The 19,616-nt window shown below is 49.6% G+C and overlaps 1 protein-coding gene across 2 annotated transcripts in view; it reads left to right on the top strand.

Annotated features, from left to right (window-relative positions):
- Positions 1-19,616, top strand: part of Nlg-4 (neuroligin 4) — a 249,389-nt gene that overhangs the window by 53,481 nt on the left and 176,292 nt on the right. For both annotated transcript variants that reach the window (XM_076826413.1, XM_076826412.1), the window contains exon 4: positions 1,279-1,454. In XM_076826413.1, the coding sequence (XP_076682528.1) occupies positions 1,279-1,454 (176 nt within the window). The remainder of the gene's footprint in view (positions 1-1,278; positions 1,455-19,616) is intronic.

The raw sequence follows: 19,616 nt of genomic DNA, 5'->3' as shown, positions 1-19,616 counted from the left end.
TCCCTTCGCCCTTCTAACGTGGACGGTAAACCGTGCGGAGTAAAAACACTGAGCGCGGTGAACAGGTCGCGCGTTTTGACAAAGGAAGATGCGTCGAGAGCAAGCAACTCGACTAGCCTGGAGAGCTTTATTTCCTCCAACCGTGCAAATATTACGCTTTCTTCGGGGCTGCATGGAGACCTTCCAACTTTTCCGCGCGCCTCTGAAAACTTCGCTGCATGATATTCTAAGCAAACATTTTCTAATTACGCGGCAAGTGGCTCGCAAATTCTGAAGTTCATCTTTTAATTGGTATGTCTGTACGTCCACGTGAATATGCGAGGTGAATTCCATTCAGAAACACAGGAGAGTGTACTTGCTTCTCCGGCTGCTAATTAGAGCCTGCAGCTTTTCGGGCCATAAATGGTTAAGTTTAAAACGCACGGAGTACAATATCACGCGTATCGGTAGAAACGCAGGACTCGTCAGCCTCGAATCGAAACGAATCGGGCAGTATTCTCACGCGACAGCTGGATTCCCGAAATTTTGCGAGCGGTTTGATTTCCGGGAAATGCATTCCGACTACCGGAATCCCCTTAATGCGCGAATTCTTAAACGTATTCCGGCAGCATATTTCCTGCAAAGTTATGTCAAGCTGTTCCTTTGAAATTCGTTCAAGTATTCAGCTTCTATGCCCTTTTCAGACCCACTGCTCTGTCATTTTGCACAGTTCGTCGCAATAAAACCGGGCTCAGATTCAGCACTTTCCGAAAACTCCTGTATCTCGTGCACCGCCGTAGAAGCTAATGCGAAAGAACAATCTCACCTATCGCTAATTAGTTTACGTTGACGAAGCTCGTAGCGCGTCGAGCATATGTTTCGGATACTCTCCAGAAATGAACGATGAACTTTCGTTTAAAATGGGCTCTTACCTTCGCCTCTATGGCAAAACAAAAACGGAGATGTAATTATTCATGAGCTTAATCTACGCATATTATGCAGGCTAGAGAGACAAAAGGTGTTGGAGATATACCGTGATAAATTGTTCGCGGCAGAAGTGCAGAGCTTTCGCAAAATTTCTAAGAGGCATTGCCCGGGGAATTAAACTGTAAATTATCGCTAATCCACGATTGAAAGGAACGAGATGGTCGGGTCTTTCTTTTTAAGCTGGAGTAGGGACGGAATTACCGTTGACGATTCTTTGGAAAAGTTGTGGCTCGCCCAAATTGGAGCGTTTCGAGGATTCGATTTATCCGGGCTATCACGGACGAGCAGGCTAAAGTGAATCCTGGCTTGCAGATTATCGGACTCGGTCAGCCCAGTCTGCCCCCAAAAGCTGCCCGACATCTCCAATGAACAAGAAGCACTGGAGCGTATGCCGAAAGGCCGGCTGGAGTACTTGAAGAGACTGCTGCCTCATCTGCGGAATCAAAGCGAGGATTGCCTCTACTTGAACATCTACGCACCAGCCATGGGTGAGTAATTCCGTGGTTTATCCGCTTACACTTCAGACATTCTCGTGAATAGGCATTACCGATTCCTCCTCGATCGTGCCGACGCTAGTATATCGTCGAGCACGCGCTTTAAGATTCCGCGAAGTTCAACGAGAACCTTTATCCACTGACATTTCATCTTTCACGGGCCACGGAGCACGTTGCTCGCGACTCCGTAGTCCTCGACTAATTAAGCCGCTGTTCTGCTGTAATTAGTAAAAGTATGAACATCCTCCGCGAAGTATTTCGCTGCGATAGGCGCAGCGATGCCGATAAACGAGGCAACGAGACAACGAGAGGCGCGAGGCGGTTCGCTTCGGCGACGCGGAACACCGCGGCATGTACACGCAATATGTTTCCCTCCTGTGGTGCGCGTTCGTCTCGAACCGCGACCGCCAGCCTCCCTTCTGATCCCTCAACACCCTTCCGCGTCTCTCCCACGTCGTTCTCTCGCCATTTTTATTTCGCCGGCGCTGCGTGCACCGAGCACAGAGAGGAACGGTTTCAATAATAGTACATCACTGCATTTTCTCTTCGAAATAGGAAATTTTACTTTTCTCCTGCGTCTTGCGCTCGCCACTTCTCTACCCGCTTTCTCCCCGTGGCCTCCGTTTTTCTTGTAGCCTCTCTCGAGCCGGAAATTGAACGGCAAAGGCGACAGGAATGCCACGACGTTTTCTTGCGGGACGCGAAACGGTGGAAATGGGGTGGGACGGGCGTGCGATGTCGAGGGATGGGACAAAGTTGAATTGTTCGGTCAGGTTGGAATGTAAATTGGTGGAAACGTGCATTTTCATTTCGAGCTAGTGCCCGACTTATGCGGAACCTGTGTACTACAAATCAAGAGAAACATTCAGGCGATGTTGCAACTGCTATCGCAATTCAACATTGATAAGCGCTTTGCTGTCCACGCGGGGATAGATGCCGCTGTGAAAGCAAGCGAAAGGCAACCCTCGAATGGCATTACTTTGCTACAAAAGCTGAATGCATCTGCTAGGGCATTCGCAAGAGCATGGCAAGCCTGCGACAATAGGAAGAAAGGCTTTGCAGTGATTAGAGTCGCACATTCTACGTTTGACATTTCCTAACCCCCTGCCCTCTCGTGACCGGGTCAAACCGTTTTCATCTCTTTCGTGTATCGCAGCGTGCGCATTCGCGTTTCGACAATGAAATATCCAGACGTAAATGTAAGCCGGAACAGGAAACCAGAACACGCTATTCTGCGAGTCTGCGCGCGAGCGTGACTATCCGGTACCCGCTGCCTCGGCAACTGTCCAGAATGCACAACTACCTCGGACCTGTTCGTCCCTGTCGTCCTCTCCCGTTCCCGCCCTCCTTCCGCTGTATTTGAAAAATAGTCACGGTCCTTTTGCCTGGTAAATAATGCGAAATTTGTATGTACCGACAGAACAGAGAGGGCGGAGGCAGCTGGTACACGGCAGTAGCTTGAATTTCACCAAATTTTCTTTCCACGCTCCCTCCTCGCCCATCCCTCTTTCTTTTCGCCGTCGATACAGACAGCTGGGGGGTCCAATTGGTGCGCGCTGCGGAGGCTTTTTAAGGAAGGAAGCTGGATATTAAAGAGTGCGGATGACCCGACCGAAGGGAGGTTCCATGAATCTCGCGGGGCTAAATGTTGCCTAGCAACGAAGGATATCGTCTACGTTGCCATTGGTGACACGTAGGATTACCTAGCCACGAATTGATTCTACGCGGAAGCAGGAAGATGCTTGGTAAAGCATTACACGTGTTTAGTGGACTGCCGAAGGGTTACACGTGTTTGCTACCCCGTGATCCTTGGACATTAGAGACGCACTACTCTTGTCGACCACCTTCCGCTAGGAGGAGAAAGACACTCCACTGAGAACCACGCGACTATATAATCAAATACGTTCGTATATGTCAGGACCTGAGACAGGCTTTGATACTTCGTCAAAACGATGACCCCCCACCTCAATATCCTTTCATCTTGGAAATTCTGTAGATAGAAAGTTCCTCTGGGTCAATGAAATTACCGCACCGCGCGGCTCGATCAGGCTTACGAGTTTGGATATTCAGAAAGATAGGGACGGACGAGTCCAATTAAAGCCTCAGAGTATCCTGAGCAGCCAGTGGCGCGTAGAGAGCGCAAACATCAAAGGGTCGGTGTTTGCAATTAGTATTGTTACGTCTCATTGACGGAGCTCGCGGGTTCTCGCGACACAGGTTTATGAAGTTACCTGTTTAAGCGCGCAACAAGCATACCATTGCGTCACAAAAGCGAGACTCCGGAGGAGCTTCGTCTAAGTGCAATCCCCGGCGACAAGGACGTCGAGAGTCCTTCCGACGGTCGTTCTAAACAGCCATCAGCAGAAGTTCATACACGCCGCCGTATTATTAAATGTGGTTCTTCTTGCCCTGGCCGCGTTCAAGCGCCATGAACGATCGATCGATCGCCCAGCTTCAACCGGAGGGGGGGGGGGGGTAAAAGTAACGCCAGCCATTGTACCTGGCTTTCAAAGACACCGTTCGAACTTGCTAATTAAAGTTTCCCAGTAAATTCCAGGGCGCTCGGAATCGATTTAATTGATCCTTTAACGAGAGGAATGAACGCGCGACGCTCGGGGGACATTTCTCTTTAAAGAATCATCTCGGTATTTGAAGAGCGCTGCGAGCATCCAATGGCACACAATGGGAGACGCTTTAAGTTTCGAATATTTCATATCCTGAAGAATGAGTGTTCAATTTCTGCCCAGGGGAGAGTATCTAGGGCACTGATCTTCAAACAGTCGCATACAGTTCGACGATTAAGATGGCGGGAGGGGGGGGGGGGGCTAGCGTCGTCGTCATTCCCGTCGTAAAATACTCGCGGAGCCACGTTAGTGCCGCTTTGAATACGTGAACAGCACGCATCAATGTTGGCGGGAAGAGGGCTCGGATGAGAAACAGCCCACAGAGATGAAATTCTAAGACAGAGGAAAGAAAGTAGACAGTGGAGAGTGGGGCCATCAAACGCGAGAGGATCGGGGGATTCTCTGAATATTTCACACCGCTCGTCTCTCGCGCAGCTTTTCGAATTCGGTCTCTCTCGGCTCCTTCATTCGTCTTCGAAGTTCGACCTATATTCTTCGGGATGAAAAATAAAGGGCCCGTAGGAGGAAAGGCTTTGCCCGTTACCGGCGCACAGTTGTTCGATTAGAGAGAGATCTTAAACGCTCCACACATTTCTTCTTCCCTTCTCTGGCGACCGCTTTTATTAATGGTCCATCTAATCCCCGTTGCTCCAGGTGATTCCTCAACCGATTCCAGAATACAACGTTCAGGTTTAAGCAATCGCGCTTGGTTGTGTCGCTTGCGGATTGTAAATAACGTAGCAGAATCCGAGCGCAGCTAGGGCTCGCGAACGTATCGACGAGTCGCGGAGGAAAAATGTACGACCTCGAATTTTTGGTCGCCCATTGTGCAACATGTGGCGTGGGAACGATAGCAATTGGCAATTTAAATAAAAACAATTCCTATCATGTTTGGCTGTTTTTTAACTCTTCCATCAAGCATTGTGTATTCTGCGTTATCAATACCTACATTTTCAATAACTGCTCCCTGTATTTTTTTTGCATGTAACCGTTACATTGGTTCAAATCGCAGTTAAATTACTACACGGCAGTTGTGAGCAAACATCTCGTTTCGTGAAAGCAATTAGGGAGAAATTCCAAGCGAAACTACTCCTTTGAAACACAGATTAAATCCCCTTGATATTTCAATCTGGACTTCGCGAGGGTTAAAGCGACTCCGCCAATTTTTCGTGACTCGAAATTTCCCAGCCAGCAACTTCTGCGCCCCGTCCAGCCCAACAGTGTCATAAAGCAAATTTTTCCTCGACGCTTGAGTGATATAGAACTGCCCTAATAACGTCGATTCTTCTTTCCGTCAAGAGAGCCACGTCGCTGGGAAGGATTTACGCCCGTGCGGGAAGGCCGCGCGGCCAGCTGACCTTCGTTAGTTTGCAGTGATTAATAAAATGACGAGATGGGAGGCGGTTCGGCCGCCATTAATTACCAGCGGCCACCGGGGACATTAGTAATGCTCTTTCAACCCGGAAATCGAGCAAGCGTCCACACTTGTCACGTCCACTTTCCGCTAACTTTTTTCATTTGCCCGCCTATGGGTGGCGAGGGACGCGATATTTCACGGGTTCGTACCAACCCGCCGGCTGCATTCTGATCTCCCGTAATTGGGGGTGCGAGGAGCGCCAGCCGCTAGGAATTATTATACAAATGATAGGAAGCTAAAGCTCAGCATTATGACGTTAAAGGCGCAGAGTTGAGAAAATGCAAGATTGCTCAAGAGAGGACTTAACTTGGCGAGAGCCAAGAATCCTCATCAACGTGTCATTCACAGGTTCTGTGCCACAGTTGCCATAATACCTGCCAAGCACACTCAAACGTTCACGCGTCAGCGCATTCGAAAGAGCCCGAAATGATTTTTCCAGCCGCTTATCCTTGCGAAAACTGCACGGAACCGTTTCCCAGGGAGCCGACTTCGTTATTTGGCCGGCACCGCGTTCTATAATTCAGCCTATGGGAACGCAGGGCCTGCTTAGAAACTTGAAATTCGTCCCGAAGTTTCCATCGAAAATCTGTGAATCTCGCGGCGCGGCCGCCCGCTCTCGCGATTTCTGGCCGAGGCTGTCGGGTCGAGCGAGAGGGAAGATGGTGGCAAGTTTCCCCGAGTCGCCAACTAATAATCGAATCTTTAAGTTCCGGGAATTCGTTTCAACTCCGGAATACTTTGTCGCGAGGCGTGAACCTTTCTTCCCCCGAGGTACGGCCCGTGAAATTATTTGTTCGTTCGCTCGGGACGAGAGATAAAGTGGCTTCCCCTGTTCCGTCGGGAGCTTTCCTTTATATCGCTGATCCGGGAACCACCTTAATGCCACGATCCACCACCATTTGTATTTTTCCGTGTGCCATGCACACGGTCGCATCGCGCACTCGATGCGGGGAGAGAGAACAGCCCAGCTGTGGACTTGCGACAGATTTTCGATAAAGAAACGTTACCAACTTCGCTTATAGGCGCGAGATATATATGCGAGGAGGGAGGATACGTGTCTGTCAAAGATATTCCGCGCAAAGTGTCGTTCGTTCGGTGGTACGCGCTGTCGCGCTGCCTCGTTAGCTCGCAAAGATGTCGTTTTAATTAATCACACCGTAAAGAAGCGTTGTCGCGTACACCCCTCTTATCTTCCTGCCATCGTGCTAATCCTTAATGAGAAAAGAAGAAGCGAAAGCAGGGGGGAGAGAGACATCAAAGACCCCCAGCTGGCAGCGGACGAACGGTCGGCTCGCACTTGGAATACGAATTATGTTTCACAAAGGACAGCTACCCTTACATTCTCGCGCTCTTCAACTTTCTTCCGTTCTCCACTGGCTCGGAGCGTTCGTGTGCCGCGAAAAGGCAACCAAGCAGGAAGAGGGATCGCCGGTCTGGCGAGCACGCATTATTTTATCCAGAATTCTACCCCACGGCCCAGATTACATGCCGTGCACCACACCCAATGGCAACGTAAAACTCGCGTCGCCAGTGCACGATATCGCGTACGACAGTCGAGAGTTATCGTAGCGATTTAGCCGGCGAGCAAAACGAACCGGTAATTACGAGCCGGTTGTTTCTCAGCCACGGGCGATCGATACCGTTGCCCGCCGTTCATTATGGATAAATAAACTTATTTACGAGAACGCCTGAGCGAAAGGTACTTTCATCTCTAGCCGATCAATTAATCGAGCACCAGTCTCGTAAAATTCAATTCGCAGCTGGCAAACGTACCGATCCCTGTCCTGTTACCCTGTGCTCGCAGTTTCGTTCCCGTCAACGGTAGAATCGGTGACCTAACGACTCTCTAGAACAAGAGACTTCGTTTTAAGGTGACAGCAGAGACCTCCTCGGATTTTTGAATTTGCTTGGGGCCGGTGCGCTTAACATCGGCAGAAACTGAAGGGGTTGCGAAGCGACGAACGGTAAGTCAGAGAACTCCGTATGCCGTGGAATTATGAGGTTGGAATGAAAACAGCGAGGGCGGACGAGGAGTCGTGACGCTTGTTACAGGTTGTAGCGATTAAAAAACGATTTAGAGGATGATTTACTGCCGGGTCAAATTGAATCGCTAATCTAAGTTGGAGAAGTTCCCGCGAGAGCTGCGAGGACGTTGGTGAATTATGGCCATCGGAAATAGATGTCATCGACCTTTATGCGATGGCTCTCGATTACCTAAAACTGAACTTTCACGTTCAGAATTGTCCCAAGTCGCTGACTCTCGACGGGGGAGGGGGCCGGCTCCGCCGAACATATGGGTCGAAAAAGCTTCGACGTTTTGATTAAGAGGCACTCGGTGAAAGCACGCTGGAATGGCGGGCGCTGGGAGTTATATCGCTGCTCCGAATTGGAAATTCTTATGCATCCAGCAATAAGTGCTTCCGACTTATTTGTCGCCCCCCTGCTTTCGCATGCAAATTATTAGTTTCAAATCGCCGCGTACGACGGGGGTGACTTGTAAAAATTCGAACGGAGTTGTGAAATCTGTGGTTCGTAAATCAAACGGCTCGACAGTCCCGAGTTTATCGTTTGCGTCTTCGCTTCTACTCTTCTGGCATCAACGGTTTGATTACCCCTTTCTGTTCTGCCGTGCCCTCCTTCTAGTTTTCTCCCTTTACTCGAGCAGAAAATGCACGAACGAATCGCTCCGAGCACGCAACATGCCCCCGGTACATCGATTTTGTCGGTTCGAATACAGCTCGTACCATCCGCAATGAAACAATTGCTCCAAATGCATCCTGACCTGGCCGACTGCTTTTATTTAGTTCTCAGCCAACCACTAGCCCGCCGCGAAATTTTACGCCGTTGCTGGAGCTGTGACCGCTAAGGGTTGTTCCCCGGGAACAATGGAAGTCGGCTCCTGGTGAAATTGAGAATGTAATTGGCCACCCTCGATGGCACCGCTACCCGTTTCCGATGCAAACCACTTGCAGATTCGCGTTGTCGCGCTGCAAACAGCAAAGGGGTGGGTTTTTGCAGTTCGACACCCGAGACCTGTTTATTCGCTTTCCAGCATGTAATTAATGAAACGAGCTCGCAATTTGTAGCCCTCGTTGTGGACGATAATTACGGCTGCAGAACTTGCATTTAGAGGTTCGAATGTAAAGAATGTAAACTAGGTATGCGGTAGAATATTTTCAGGATCGTCTAATCTTGCCATAGTTGCTGAAACTTTTGCTTTCTAGGAGCACAAGGTAGCCCCCGAGAGCTCGCGCTCCATCCCTTAATCGCGGGCTGTGCAACGCCACCCCTCTCGGCAAGTCGTTATTGTTTCCCTCGACCGATAATTAAATTTCTTCGTGGGACTGTTCGGAAGCTCGTTACACTTAACCCGCTTAGACGACAATCCCTCCGGTTTGTATGCGTGCCAGCGAGTGTGTTAACCCCTCATGGCCGACGCGTCCGTGGCCAGGGGATGATTATCGAAGTCATTGTGAAATGTTTACTAGTTAGGGAAAGATAAATTGGTTGAAAGGTGGGGAATTGTGGTCAAGTTGGCACGAACAATGTGGCAGAGGTTGATAAATCCATTTAACCTGAAGGAGCGGTCGTTTCGACGCTGCTCTAAACAATTAGCTGCGTTCTTATATTCCTGCAGCAAGCGCACAACCTCTGATCTTACACTGGCTCCGCCAATTGACTCGCGAAATCGATACACGGAAACGGAGGAGCGATAGCGCGCGAGGCACTTCGAATTTCCCTTGGAGAAACCGCGAGCACTCTAAGTCGAATATCAATCTTCACCTGGGGCATTTTCGCCGCGAAGTAGAATTCCACGATCCATGGCCAGACATACCGGCGACGAGGAATTCACGTCCAGATTGCTGGCGTCCCGGGCGCGCGGCTCGCGAAAACGATATCCGGGTCGTTGCGATTTGGCGACTGTTCCCGTTTATTCGACGTCCCTGGGACCACCTATGCAAATGTCCGTCATCCCTCCTCACCGTCGACGAGGGTGTCACGCGCATAAAACAATCACGTCCTGGATTGTCCGGTGAAAAAGAGACGCTGCCAGGCAATACGTTCGCACCCCACGCGTGTCGTGTAAACGATTGTTTGGTTGAAACGCGACCCCGGATTGCGGGGTGGGTTCGAGGGCGATGCATATTTTAACAGCGAAACTTTGCGCCCGGGGACAGAAAATTGCGCAAGCTTTCGTTTAAAATAACTTGAAACGCCGAGGATCGAGTTCGGAACAGCGAGAGGAATCTTTTTAGTTACTTTTACGAGTAGGGGAGACCGGGGCAAAGTGAACCTCGGGGTAAAATGAGCTTTCTTAAATTTATTCGTTAACAATAGAATATATTTACAAATTTTGGTGAGGTAATAAATGCGTGTAATACCACAATGATAATTAAGCACATTCAGATATCGAAAAATGGAAATTCATTTAATAAATTAAAAATGAAGTTTTAGATACTTCCAATTGCTTTTCTTTTCAATTTAGCTTTTTGTATAAATGAGGCTTAAATGTGTTATTTTAACTCCAAAAATTTTCTGCGTGTGTATAACAAGCTTATAAACATAAGTGTACACGCGTTTGAGAAAACATTAATCCTAAGATTATTAAATAATTCATTTTCCACTGAGTACACATTCGGGGCAAAGTTACCGGGGTAAACTGAGCTGCAAAGAAAAGATGCGCGAGTGATGTGCGCAATAACCTAACCTGTCAGCTAGCTGGGGAACCACGCGGCGTGTTGTAACAGAATCTAACTTCAAAAAAATGAAAAATCTGCCACAGTTTTTGACAACCACGGTTCAAAAAAAAAACAGAAACTGACGTGCTACACACGTCAGCCCAGCGCAAGGGGTTAATAATTACCTATATCCTCAATTAAAACTCGTATTTTATTTCAGCTCACTCTACCCCAGATAGTCGCTCACTTTACCCCATATATGGGGTAAAGTGGTCGTTTTAGCATTTTCTTTTCAACCTGAATTTTAATATACTTTAAGTTTATTTTAAGTATTCCTTCTCGTCATTTATCAATAGTAATGTTCAAATTATATTATAAATCTCTTTCATCAAACTTTCTTCGCGTCACGTTGCCCCGGTCTCCCCTACGCTTGCACAGGTAGAGACACTTTTGTTAACTTCACCTTAAACACATTCTTTCCTATTTATACCAGCGTACTGAAAGCACTGGGCTGTTGCGCGTATCACCGCGAAGAAGACTGAAAGGTAGTCGGAAAAATGAGTGCGTTCCGTCGTAGCTACCCCTTCGCGTTTAACGTCAACCCCTAATTTCGGAGTGACGCTTAGGCGATGCAACCCCGTAAACAGGCATCGGTGTCTACACAGAATGTGAGAACACAAAAACGAGAAAAACGAGCAGGGAAAGGGCGACAGCGTAGAAAAAAAGCTGGCGCTCCGGAGGTCGGTGTGAGAATTGAAAAAGAACAATGAAGAAGGTGACGCGGAGGCACTCGGACGTGAGCAAGGAAGGGCGGTCGAGGGCTGTCGGGGACGAAGGAGGGTTGAACGCTCCCGTCAGCAGCCAGAGGGATGTAAAATTGCAAGAAGGCCGCCGCGTCTCTCTCGACAAACTCTCGACAACCCTGAGAGTATGTATTTCGTGCCGCGCCGCGCCCCTAGCCTCTGCATACGAAAGCGATGGACACGCTTATTCGGGATTGTGTACACAACAGATGCGACAGAAATTGATACGATGGCTGTTGGAAGGTGATTTCACTGAGCTCTGGGAGCCAGCCACCGTCGCGTCGTCAGACGTTTAGCAGCCGGAGTGCCGTTGACGCTGTATCGTCTCCATTTTCGAGGGTTCATCGCGATTCCTTGCTCCACGGCTACATCACCTCCCTCATCGATCCCGATAGAAACGACAAACGATTATGCAAACGAGCCTGGAGATACCGGGGAACCGAAGTTCTCTCGGTGACGAGCAACGGATGCCCCGTTCGTGAATCATTCCCCGGTCAGATTGATCGAACGTACGAGGAAGCGATCGGTGGAATTGGCGATTGTGCGAAGGACGTGGCCTATCTATCATTCGGGCTACGTCTCCGGCTATCGTGGATCCCAGCTCGATCAATCAGACCCTCCGCGCGTCTCCGTCCGACCGAGAGCTTCCCTTTCTTCGCGTGTAACTGCGGCTAGATGCGTGTTTTTTCGTCGTGCAACTGCAAGTTTCTTCCGTTGCGGCTGAAACACAGTCGCGGGTTATCGATCGTTCGCCCGTCCGAACCTGGAGACTGGAGACCGTTGTCGGGGGCGGATTTCGCCTGTTCCAAAGCTTTTTCCAGGCTGCAGGATCGTCTGGTGACGCGGCGGGTGTGCAATGAATGGTGAACGAAACATCTTCGTAGAGATGTTGCAATCTATGAGGCATTGTTTTATATTCAGAGATGCATTTGGGCGGCGGGGCACTCGGGATTTAATCTTGGGGGAGCCGAGTTGAAGGGGTACAAATATTTTTGCTGCAAATTCAATAAAATTCATTAGGTGATTGTAGAAATTTTTTCAAAGAATAAAATCCAGTTTTCTTTGCTTTTTACAGTCCCTTCTTTGGATGCGCCACTGTAAGGGAGACCGGGGGTAAATTGTTCCGACGGTTCTATCTTCGAAATGAAAAGAGCGTTGTACTTTAAATTATTTTTTCCGTGTGAGTAGATCACGCCACTCTGTCGCCCACTTTAATAGCATCCGCGACAGGGAATCGTGTGGTTGTAAGCAAGGACCTATTAGTCGCGTACCAGATAAGTAAATATTTTTCTATCATTATTTTTTGGCTTATTTCGATTATTTAACGTCGATGTTATTGATTGATTCGTTCTTATGGATCAAATGATATTTAAGAACATGGTGTAATAGTGTTTATCGTTTCAATATATGTACAAGCAGTATAGTCTCTCAAATTGCTACATGTATCGATAGGGGCACGTTGTTACCGTGACTTGGGGCACGTTGTTACCGTAACAACTTGCCCCACCGCAAATGTATAAATTGTTCCTGCTGTGCTTTAAGATACGAACATATGAATGAAAGGCGGAAAGGGGCACCATTTCCATCGAAGTTATGCATAAATATAAAAACTATCGCTAGAGAATTCAGTATCTGCCACTTGACTCCGTCGAGAGTTATTAAAAAACTACTACAAACAGTTGAATATAAGACTGATTTGTAGATTTTAGTTTTTATACCAAAGATAATGTTTATGGTTATTATATTGCTTTGGTTTTCTTTTAAAGATAATACAATTTCGTTGATCCGAACCTTCATAAATAAACATTATTAATAAAATTCTGTTTCACTTCACTAGAAAATGAAATAGTTCATTAAAAGGCAACTCTTATATCTTAGTAACAACTTACCCCAATGTGATAGCAAACTTGCCCCATAAAGGGGTAAGAAGTTCCGCTTCGACCAGCCACAAATAAATTACTTGTTATTAAATCATAAAATATAATAAATTTAACAAGAAATTAGTCAACAGTGACAAGAATAACTACATTGTTTTCCAGTCATTTTTTATGTTTTGTCGAGATCGGAACTTTCAGCCCCGGTCTCCCCTAATTGGGAGGGAAACGTTGGCTACTGATTGTGAGATTCTTTCACAAGAATCCAATGGATCAACTGGGCAAAGTGTATTCACATTAGCGTCGTCAGTTCCACGTACGTCCCACCATAAAGATGCGGGCGCTTCTTCGTGGCGTGGTGCTTTCTCCTTTTGGTGAAAGAAGTCACGCCGGCGTACACTTTAGCAACGTCCCCCGACATACGTGCCCCGTATTTCGTCCGGTTTGATCCTCTTCTGGAGCAAGAAGGCGGGACCGGTCACGTCAGCCGCTTATTTACCGATATATGCTGTCGGAGGCACAAAGGAGAATCCCGGCTCCACGGACGTGAAATCGCGGGCAAGCTTCTTCGCGTGTCGCATTAAAATCATCCGCGCAGTGTGACACACAGCTCTTGCTACTCGCTGGAGCATCGAATTTACGGCTTTCTCTTTCGCGAAAAGAGGCGTCTTGCCGTCTGGCAGGGTGCTTCTCCTGCGAGCAGAAATTCAATTTCCCTCGCGACCGAATCTTCACGTGACTCCTCCGGTTCTTAGCGCCATTATCCGGCTTGCCGCCATAAATTATGGCCGGCCGAAAGAACGAGTTTGTCCATTTAAATCGACCGTTCGTTCGTTATTTGCCAATCACCGCAGCGATCGCGTGCGTCGAGCAGATCTAACAAATCACGCGATGCGGCTCAGCTATTGGCCCGAATCAATATGCATTTGTTTCTCCTTCGACGATTGAAAAGCCCCGCTTACCTGGTAGCGTCGATCAATTCACTGCATTAGGATTTCCAGCGACCGCGTCCCGAACCGAACGGCGCGGTAAATTATTCGGCGTGCACGCGATTATTCTTATGACACCGCGGCATCTGCCGCGGTTAGGGCGCGCATTCTCCTGGAAATGGACGTTAAACTTGTTTCACTCGATTCCAGACTTATCCTCGTTTTTCTTGGCCGATCCATTCGGTCGTGTCGTCGGGCCGCGCCGCGCGGAATAAAGAAATTTGAATAATGCTCGTTGAAACGAAGCTCGCGATGTAAATAAAACGATAACTTCCAGGCTTCCAATTTTCAAGCAGGAGTATCTTTGGCAGCGGCAATCGGGTCCTCTTTGGCGGTGATCCAAGGCACGCTACGGCCGCATTAAGTTCCATAGAAATTCGGAAATATCGCCGTGGCGAGTCAATCACTCGCTCGCTTCCCTTTCCATCCCCGTGCGAATTATCCGCGAAACTCTGCCCTCCCCCGCCCGGACAAATATCCGAAAATTACCCAAATCCCTGTTGTATTATTATTTGTCGCGTTATCCCCGCTTTCGAATGCACGCGTTTAAAAAAGAAAAGAGAACATATTTGTTAATCCACGGATATGGCAGCGGGGTATCGCGAATTCCCATCGTATCGGATTGATACGATCGCCCGTCAGATTGTCGGTGTACCAAAATGATCGATGCAATGCTGTCGCGCGATCCATCAGTCGTTTCAATTTAACCGAGAGTCGAGAAAATTGTTGGGAATCTGTCACGCGTTTAACTCGCACTTTAGCGAGAAAGGGGACGGTCTCGCATAAATTTGGCGGATCTTGGGAGAAATCTAAAGGCGGTAGATGTAAGGGAACGATGCTTAGGAAAAATTATCGTCGGACTCGAGACCGGGAGAAAAAGTGGACCGTTTAGCAAGCACAGGTCGCGGTGTAGGGTGGTAGCAGGACATTTCACCGGCAGCCTTCGCTTTTGCACCCCCTCCAAGTACTGCCCGCCCCCTTTCGCACTTCTCTTCTCCAGCACAGCCGAGCAACCCCGTTTCTCGTCGTTTTCCGGCATCGCCGTTGCCTTGCACTTTGTTTTGCGCCTTCCTGCCGTTCCGTCTTCCTCCGGCGGCGTTTCCTCTCCTTTCCAAGGGGGCGGGCGGAGACGCGGCGGCACGGCTTCTGATACGGTGTTGGCAACTGTTTCGAGTACTTAAGGAGCCAGGGAAAAAGTTTTGGCCCCTGCCAGCAGCCAGTCCTCCAGCCCACCGATTAAACCGGCCTCGTGGCTCGCCTTTGTCGCGCGATTTCACGCCGTAAATCCTCGGAGAAGGGCGCGAAATCGACCGGCCGCTCTCCACGACCTGGCGCGACCTTTCACCGCGATTTCTCGCGACAGACGCGAAACCCGTGCACGATCGGACAATAGTAATCCCGTCCTGGCAAGGAGGTGTGGTGGTGGATCGTATTTCAGAGTCAAGCGCAGAACCACCAGGAACAAGTGGAACCGGTTGCCGCGAGTACTCGCACGCGAATACCAGGCCGAAGGGTGGGGCCCGTGTCGGACCTGAAAAGAGCAAAAATCCATTTGTTACCCGCGGAACGATCGGTAAAGATTTATCGAGTTATCGGGCCTGTGCCTGCTCGAGTACGCCGACCAAATGCTCGAGCTCTACTACTCGCGACGCGGCTGCCTGCTCTTCCGTCTGCTTGCGCTACTTAGCCGCGACCGCGACCTCCGTTGCACTTTGCTGCGTACTTGGACGCGTCGGAAGATCGCGATCGGTTCGACGCCTGTCGTGATGGATTCAGGGAACGGCTTCGCAAAGATCTACTCAGGAATAACGGTAATTTGATTAATTCGAGAGGGTGGCATGGAATCCTCCCCGTTGGCAAATACACGGATGAATTTATTTCCTTAGCCCGAGTGGAGACCACTCTGTTCGTTGCGCCGACGCCGGCGCGTTATTTTAAAAGACGACCCCTTTAATTAAAAGGTTCCATCGCACACCAAAGCGGAGTGTTTACTCTTCCTTGGAAGAAAGTCTTCCAATTTCACGACACCGTTACTGGGTAAATTCAAGAGGGGGATAAGTTTCATTTCGACAGCCAGGCCGTACAATACGGCCTCCCTTATTTGTCTCGTACTGTTTTCCCTTGAAATTCCGCGCTGTTTGCGAAAGCGGCGAAGGAGAAAAAAAGCTGCTGCACCGTTTAACCCGGGGGCTCGTGAAATTGCATCTCTTTGTTCGTCCGACGAGCGTGTCCTGTTCGTCCATGTAATCTTGACGGTGTTCTCCGGAAACAGCGATACCAGCGGATTCATATTTCCTTCGTTGCGCGTAACTGAATTCGCGCAGTTTCGACGGGGGTTGTCGCATCGAGACGCAATAGAAACACTGCAGGTATGACGGGAACCTCGGTACACCGTTTCATATTAATTCTTAGCGTCGCCGATGAAAACAGGGGTGAAACGCGACGACAGGGACGCGAGTCGTGTAGGTGGCAGAAGAATCGGCCGAGAACGAAGCTTTTGAAATCCACCGTTGCTTGGCGGTGTGTCTGTTCGCGAGCACTTTTGCTTGGTCGTCGCCCCAGCCGAGAAAAATTACGTCTGCCGGCGGCGTAATTGAAGAGGGCGAGAGGAAAAATGGTATCAAGTGTCGGTCGAAGAACACCCGGCATACGTTTACTGGATCCTCGCCTATACGCTCAACCCCCTTGTACTCGCTGCTTATTTTTCACGCTTTTTATCATACACTTGCTCATCAGCGAGCAGCTAAAGCGGCGGCGTATCAGCGCCACCGTCGTCCTAGGATCTCTCCTCTGTTAAGGGGCTGTAAACCCTTGGCTGGAACGAGGCAGGGGGGCTGATTTCCGGGGGTGCGAGCGTGTGCGCGTCGCTGACGCGGCCGCCTGTACGCGTCGGGGCGCGGGGGTGTGTTCTTTGTGGCGGGCACGACTGCGGCGACGTAAAGTTGGCGATATTGCGAGCACCCTCGCGAAATAAAATCGTTGCAGCTTCCATCCCCTCGCTCGTTCGATCGCGTCGTTCCTTCCGGAGACTTCCTTTCTCCTTTCCTTCTCGCCGATCCTTCTCGTTTCATCCCGCCGCGGATTGCACGGCAGCCGAGATAGCTAAATTAGCTGTGACGTCCTATTGTTGCGGGATTGGAACCACTCCCGTCTTCGAAACCTGTATTGCTCGCTGGAGAGTACTATTTCGATCGGTTGTGCCTGTTGTCTCTGTACTTTCCTCTCCTTCTCTCATTCCCCACCGTTCTTGTAATATAATTGATATCGCGATGGAAGCGAAGCTTCCGTGATGATATCCCTCAGTTCCATTTGCATGATGAGAAATACCGAAGCAATTCCGAAACAGCAGTCGATAGAGACTAATTTTATGGTCGCCGACGGGACGCAACTATTCCGCGACCTTTTCGGAGAGAGGGAAACGTGGACGGAATACAGCAGCTCCCGGACTAGCGTAATGGAAATAGAGGAAAAATGCCTGCAGCGAACTCCGAAATGAAACTTTGCACAGCTAGGGCGTCGAGAATGGGCGAGGTGTCGGTTGCCAGACATAACTGTCCCGAACAGATGGCCTGATTTTTCGGCGCGCTGGGCGCGGATAAAAAATAGGGTGGCACGAAGGCGAGGATCTCGCGCGGTTTAACTGTAGGGATTAGTTCCCGGAGGAAGCCCCGAGTTCTCTCAGAGACGAATGTCCTTTGACGGTTTCCTTCTGCCCGACAGCAGAAGCAGCCCCACGAGTTTCGAGGGTAACGACGCCGGCGTTCGCGGGTGACAGGATGTTTTCTGATATCTTGCGAGGGAATTACGCTTCCCCAGCCTCGAATTGGGGGGGGGGCGAGTCAAGGAGATCGAAGAGGATTGAAATCCTGAAACTCTGCTGATGACTCGCGTGACTCCTGCTGAGATATTTTTAAGCAGACGCGACTTTGACAAGGGAGGGAATCGTGACTCGGCCGTCATACGGCAAATATTTATTGGAATACTTCGTTCCATCGAGACTGTTCTCTGTTATCGCTTCATCGATCGCAAACCTCGGCTCCTCCCCCGCATTGTTTCGAATACTCCAAGTGACGGCGATCGTTGCAACGCGAGACTGTAATTGTTATCATCTGCCCAAGCATCAAATAGCCAGGCGTGTCACGAAGGCCGAATAAGTTTTCCAATATCTCGATGCACTTAGAAGAAGCGCCTCTCCATTTCCCTCGCAGCGCCGCCGCCCTGTCGGAGATAATCGAAAGGATTTGGATGGAATCGTGCGGCAAGAACGAATGCACGCCGACAGAATATAATAAGCACCCGCCCGTTTTCCATTCTTCCCCCTCCCGTTTCCACTATTCCGCGAATAAACGAGAGTCGGCGACATCGCATCGTCCGCGCTATCAAAGAAACACCATCGGATGGGAGCGACGCGAGAAGCAATTGTAAAAGTATTAGCAGCGCGGCAGAAATAGCATCGGGGGATCGAGGAGGCCCCCTCGAGCGAGAACTCCCGCCGAACAAAATCTCTGGAAAGTAGCGAGCTAAGAAAAAGCCCGGCCGCATCCAAATCCAGCGGCAGCTCGAACCGCGGCCCCGCGACAATTAATGCGTTTCCGGCAGCTCGTCGCGCGGACGGAGATATCTCGCCGGAGCTCGGCACTCGCTCGCGAAAATTACCTCGGCGGGGGCAAGAAACGGTTCAACCGCCTCGAATCTCCGCCTGGAAATCGTGAGCGGGGGATTGCGCGACTCCGGTCTCTTCCTGAGCGGCCGATAAGAAACCCAGTTCCCGACTGTTTCGAGGAACGATTTAAAAATCCATTTGCGCGTCATCCGGGACGAGGATAGGGCCGACGACGCCGACAAGAAATGGAATTGGAAGCGTGCATCTGGAAGGAGACAGTTTCCATCCGACGAACTGACTTCCCGCCTCGGATAACGAAGTTATTCTCCCGGGGATCGGATTACAAGCGTCGTATACACCCGCGTCTACAGTTATACTTCTACCAGACGCCCCAATCCGACCGTTACACCGAGCTGCACCCCTTCCAGCTGGGTGGCTGTATCGTACGTTCCACCCTCTCGGTTCGATTTGCTCGATCATTCTCGCATACTTCCCATCGATGGGAATCTCGCCAGTGGTCGTATAGGCGAAGGTCCTCCGAGATTGGACCCTTGGATACCCTCTCGACGAGACAGAGTCGGTTTCAAAGATTTCCGAGCGCCGCATTACGCGCTCTCGGTGGGCTAGTAAAATTCCCGGGAGCGTATTATTCTGCACACCTTCCGAGGCGTAGTAATTTCTTGTCGCTCGAATTTTCGGGGTTGCCGGGGATCAGGTAGCAACGCGTGATTTAAAGGGGAGGAGAGACGAGCCACGGAGAACGGAGGAAGCGGTATTTCAGCCTTTTTTTAATAATCTGCCGACATGAAATATTATATTTCATCAATATTCAGTGGCATTCTTGGATCGATCGCCAGGTGGGTAGGTATAGTTAATGCAACGTGGACAGAGTTTTCGAATCACTGCCTAAAAGAGGAATTCTATCGCGGAATTTTTTAATAACATTTTATTGCGATATTTGGTAGCGAAGTATTTGGATTTTATCGACCGCCGTTTGAATGAATTGCCGCGGATACTTTACGGCTGTGTACCAAAATGCGCGCATATCAATGTTTCTCAACCGTTGCCCGGCCCGTTGAGAATAGAAATCGAACATTTGCTCCCCCGAAAGGCTAAATTTCCATTGGAAAATAGAATCTTCGGCGACCGCCGCACGATCCTGTAAAG

This window comes from Andrena cerasifolii, chromosome 14, assembly GCF_050908995.1.
Source record: "Andrena cerasifolii isolate SP2316 chromosome 14, iyAndCera1_principal, whole genome shotgun sequence".
NCBI lineage: Eukaryota > Metazoa > Arthropoda > Insecta > Hymenoptera > Andrenidae > Andrena > Andrena cerasifolii.
Note: the sequence above shows the minus strand (reverse complement) of the source record. Positions and strands in the feature narration are given on the sequence as shown.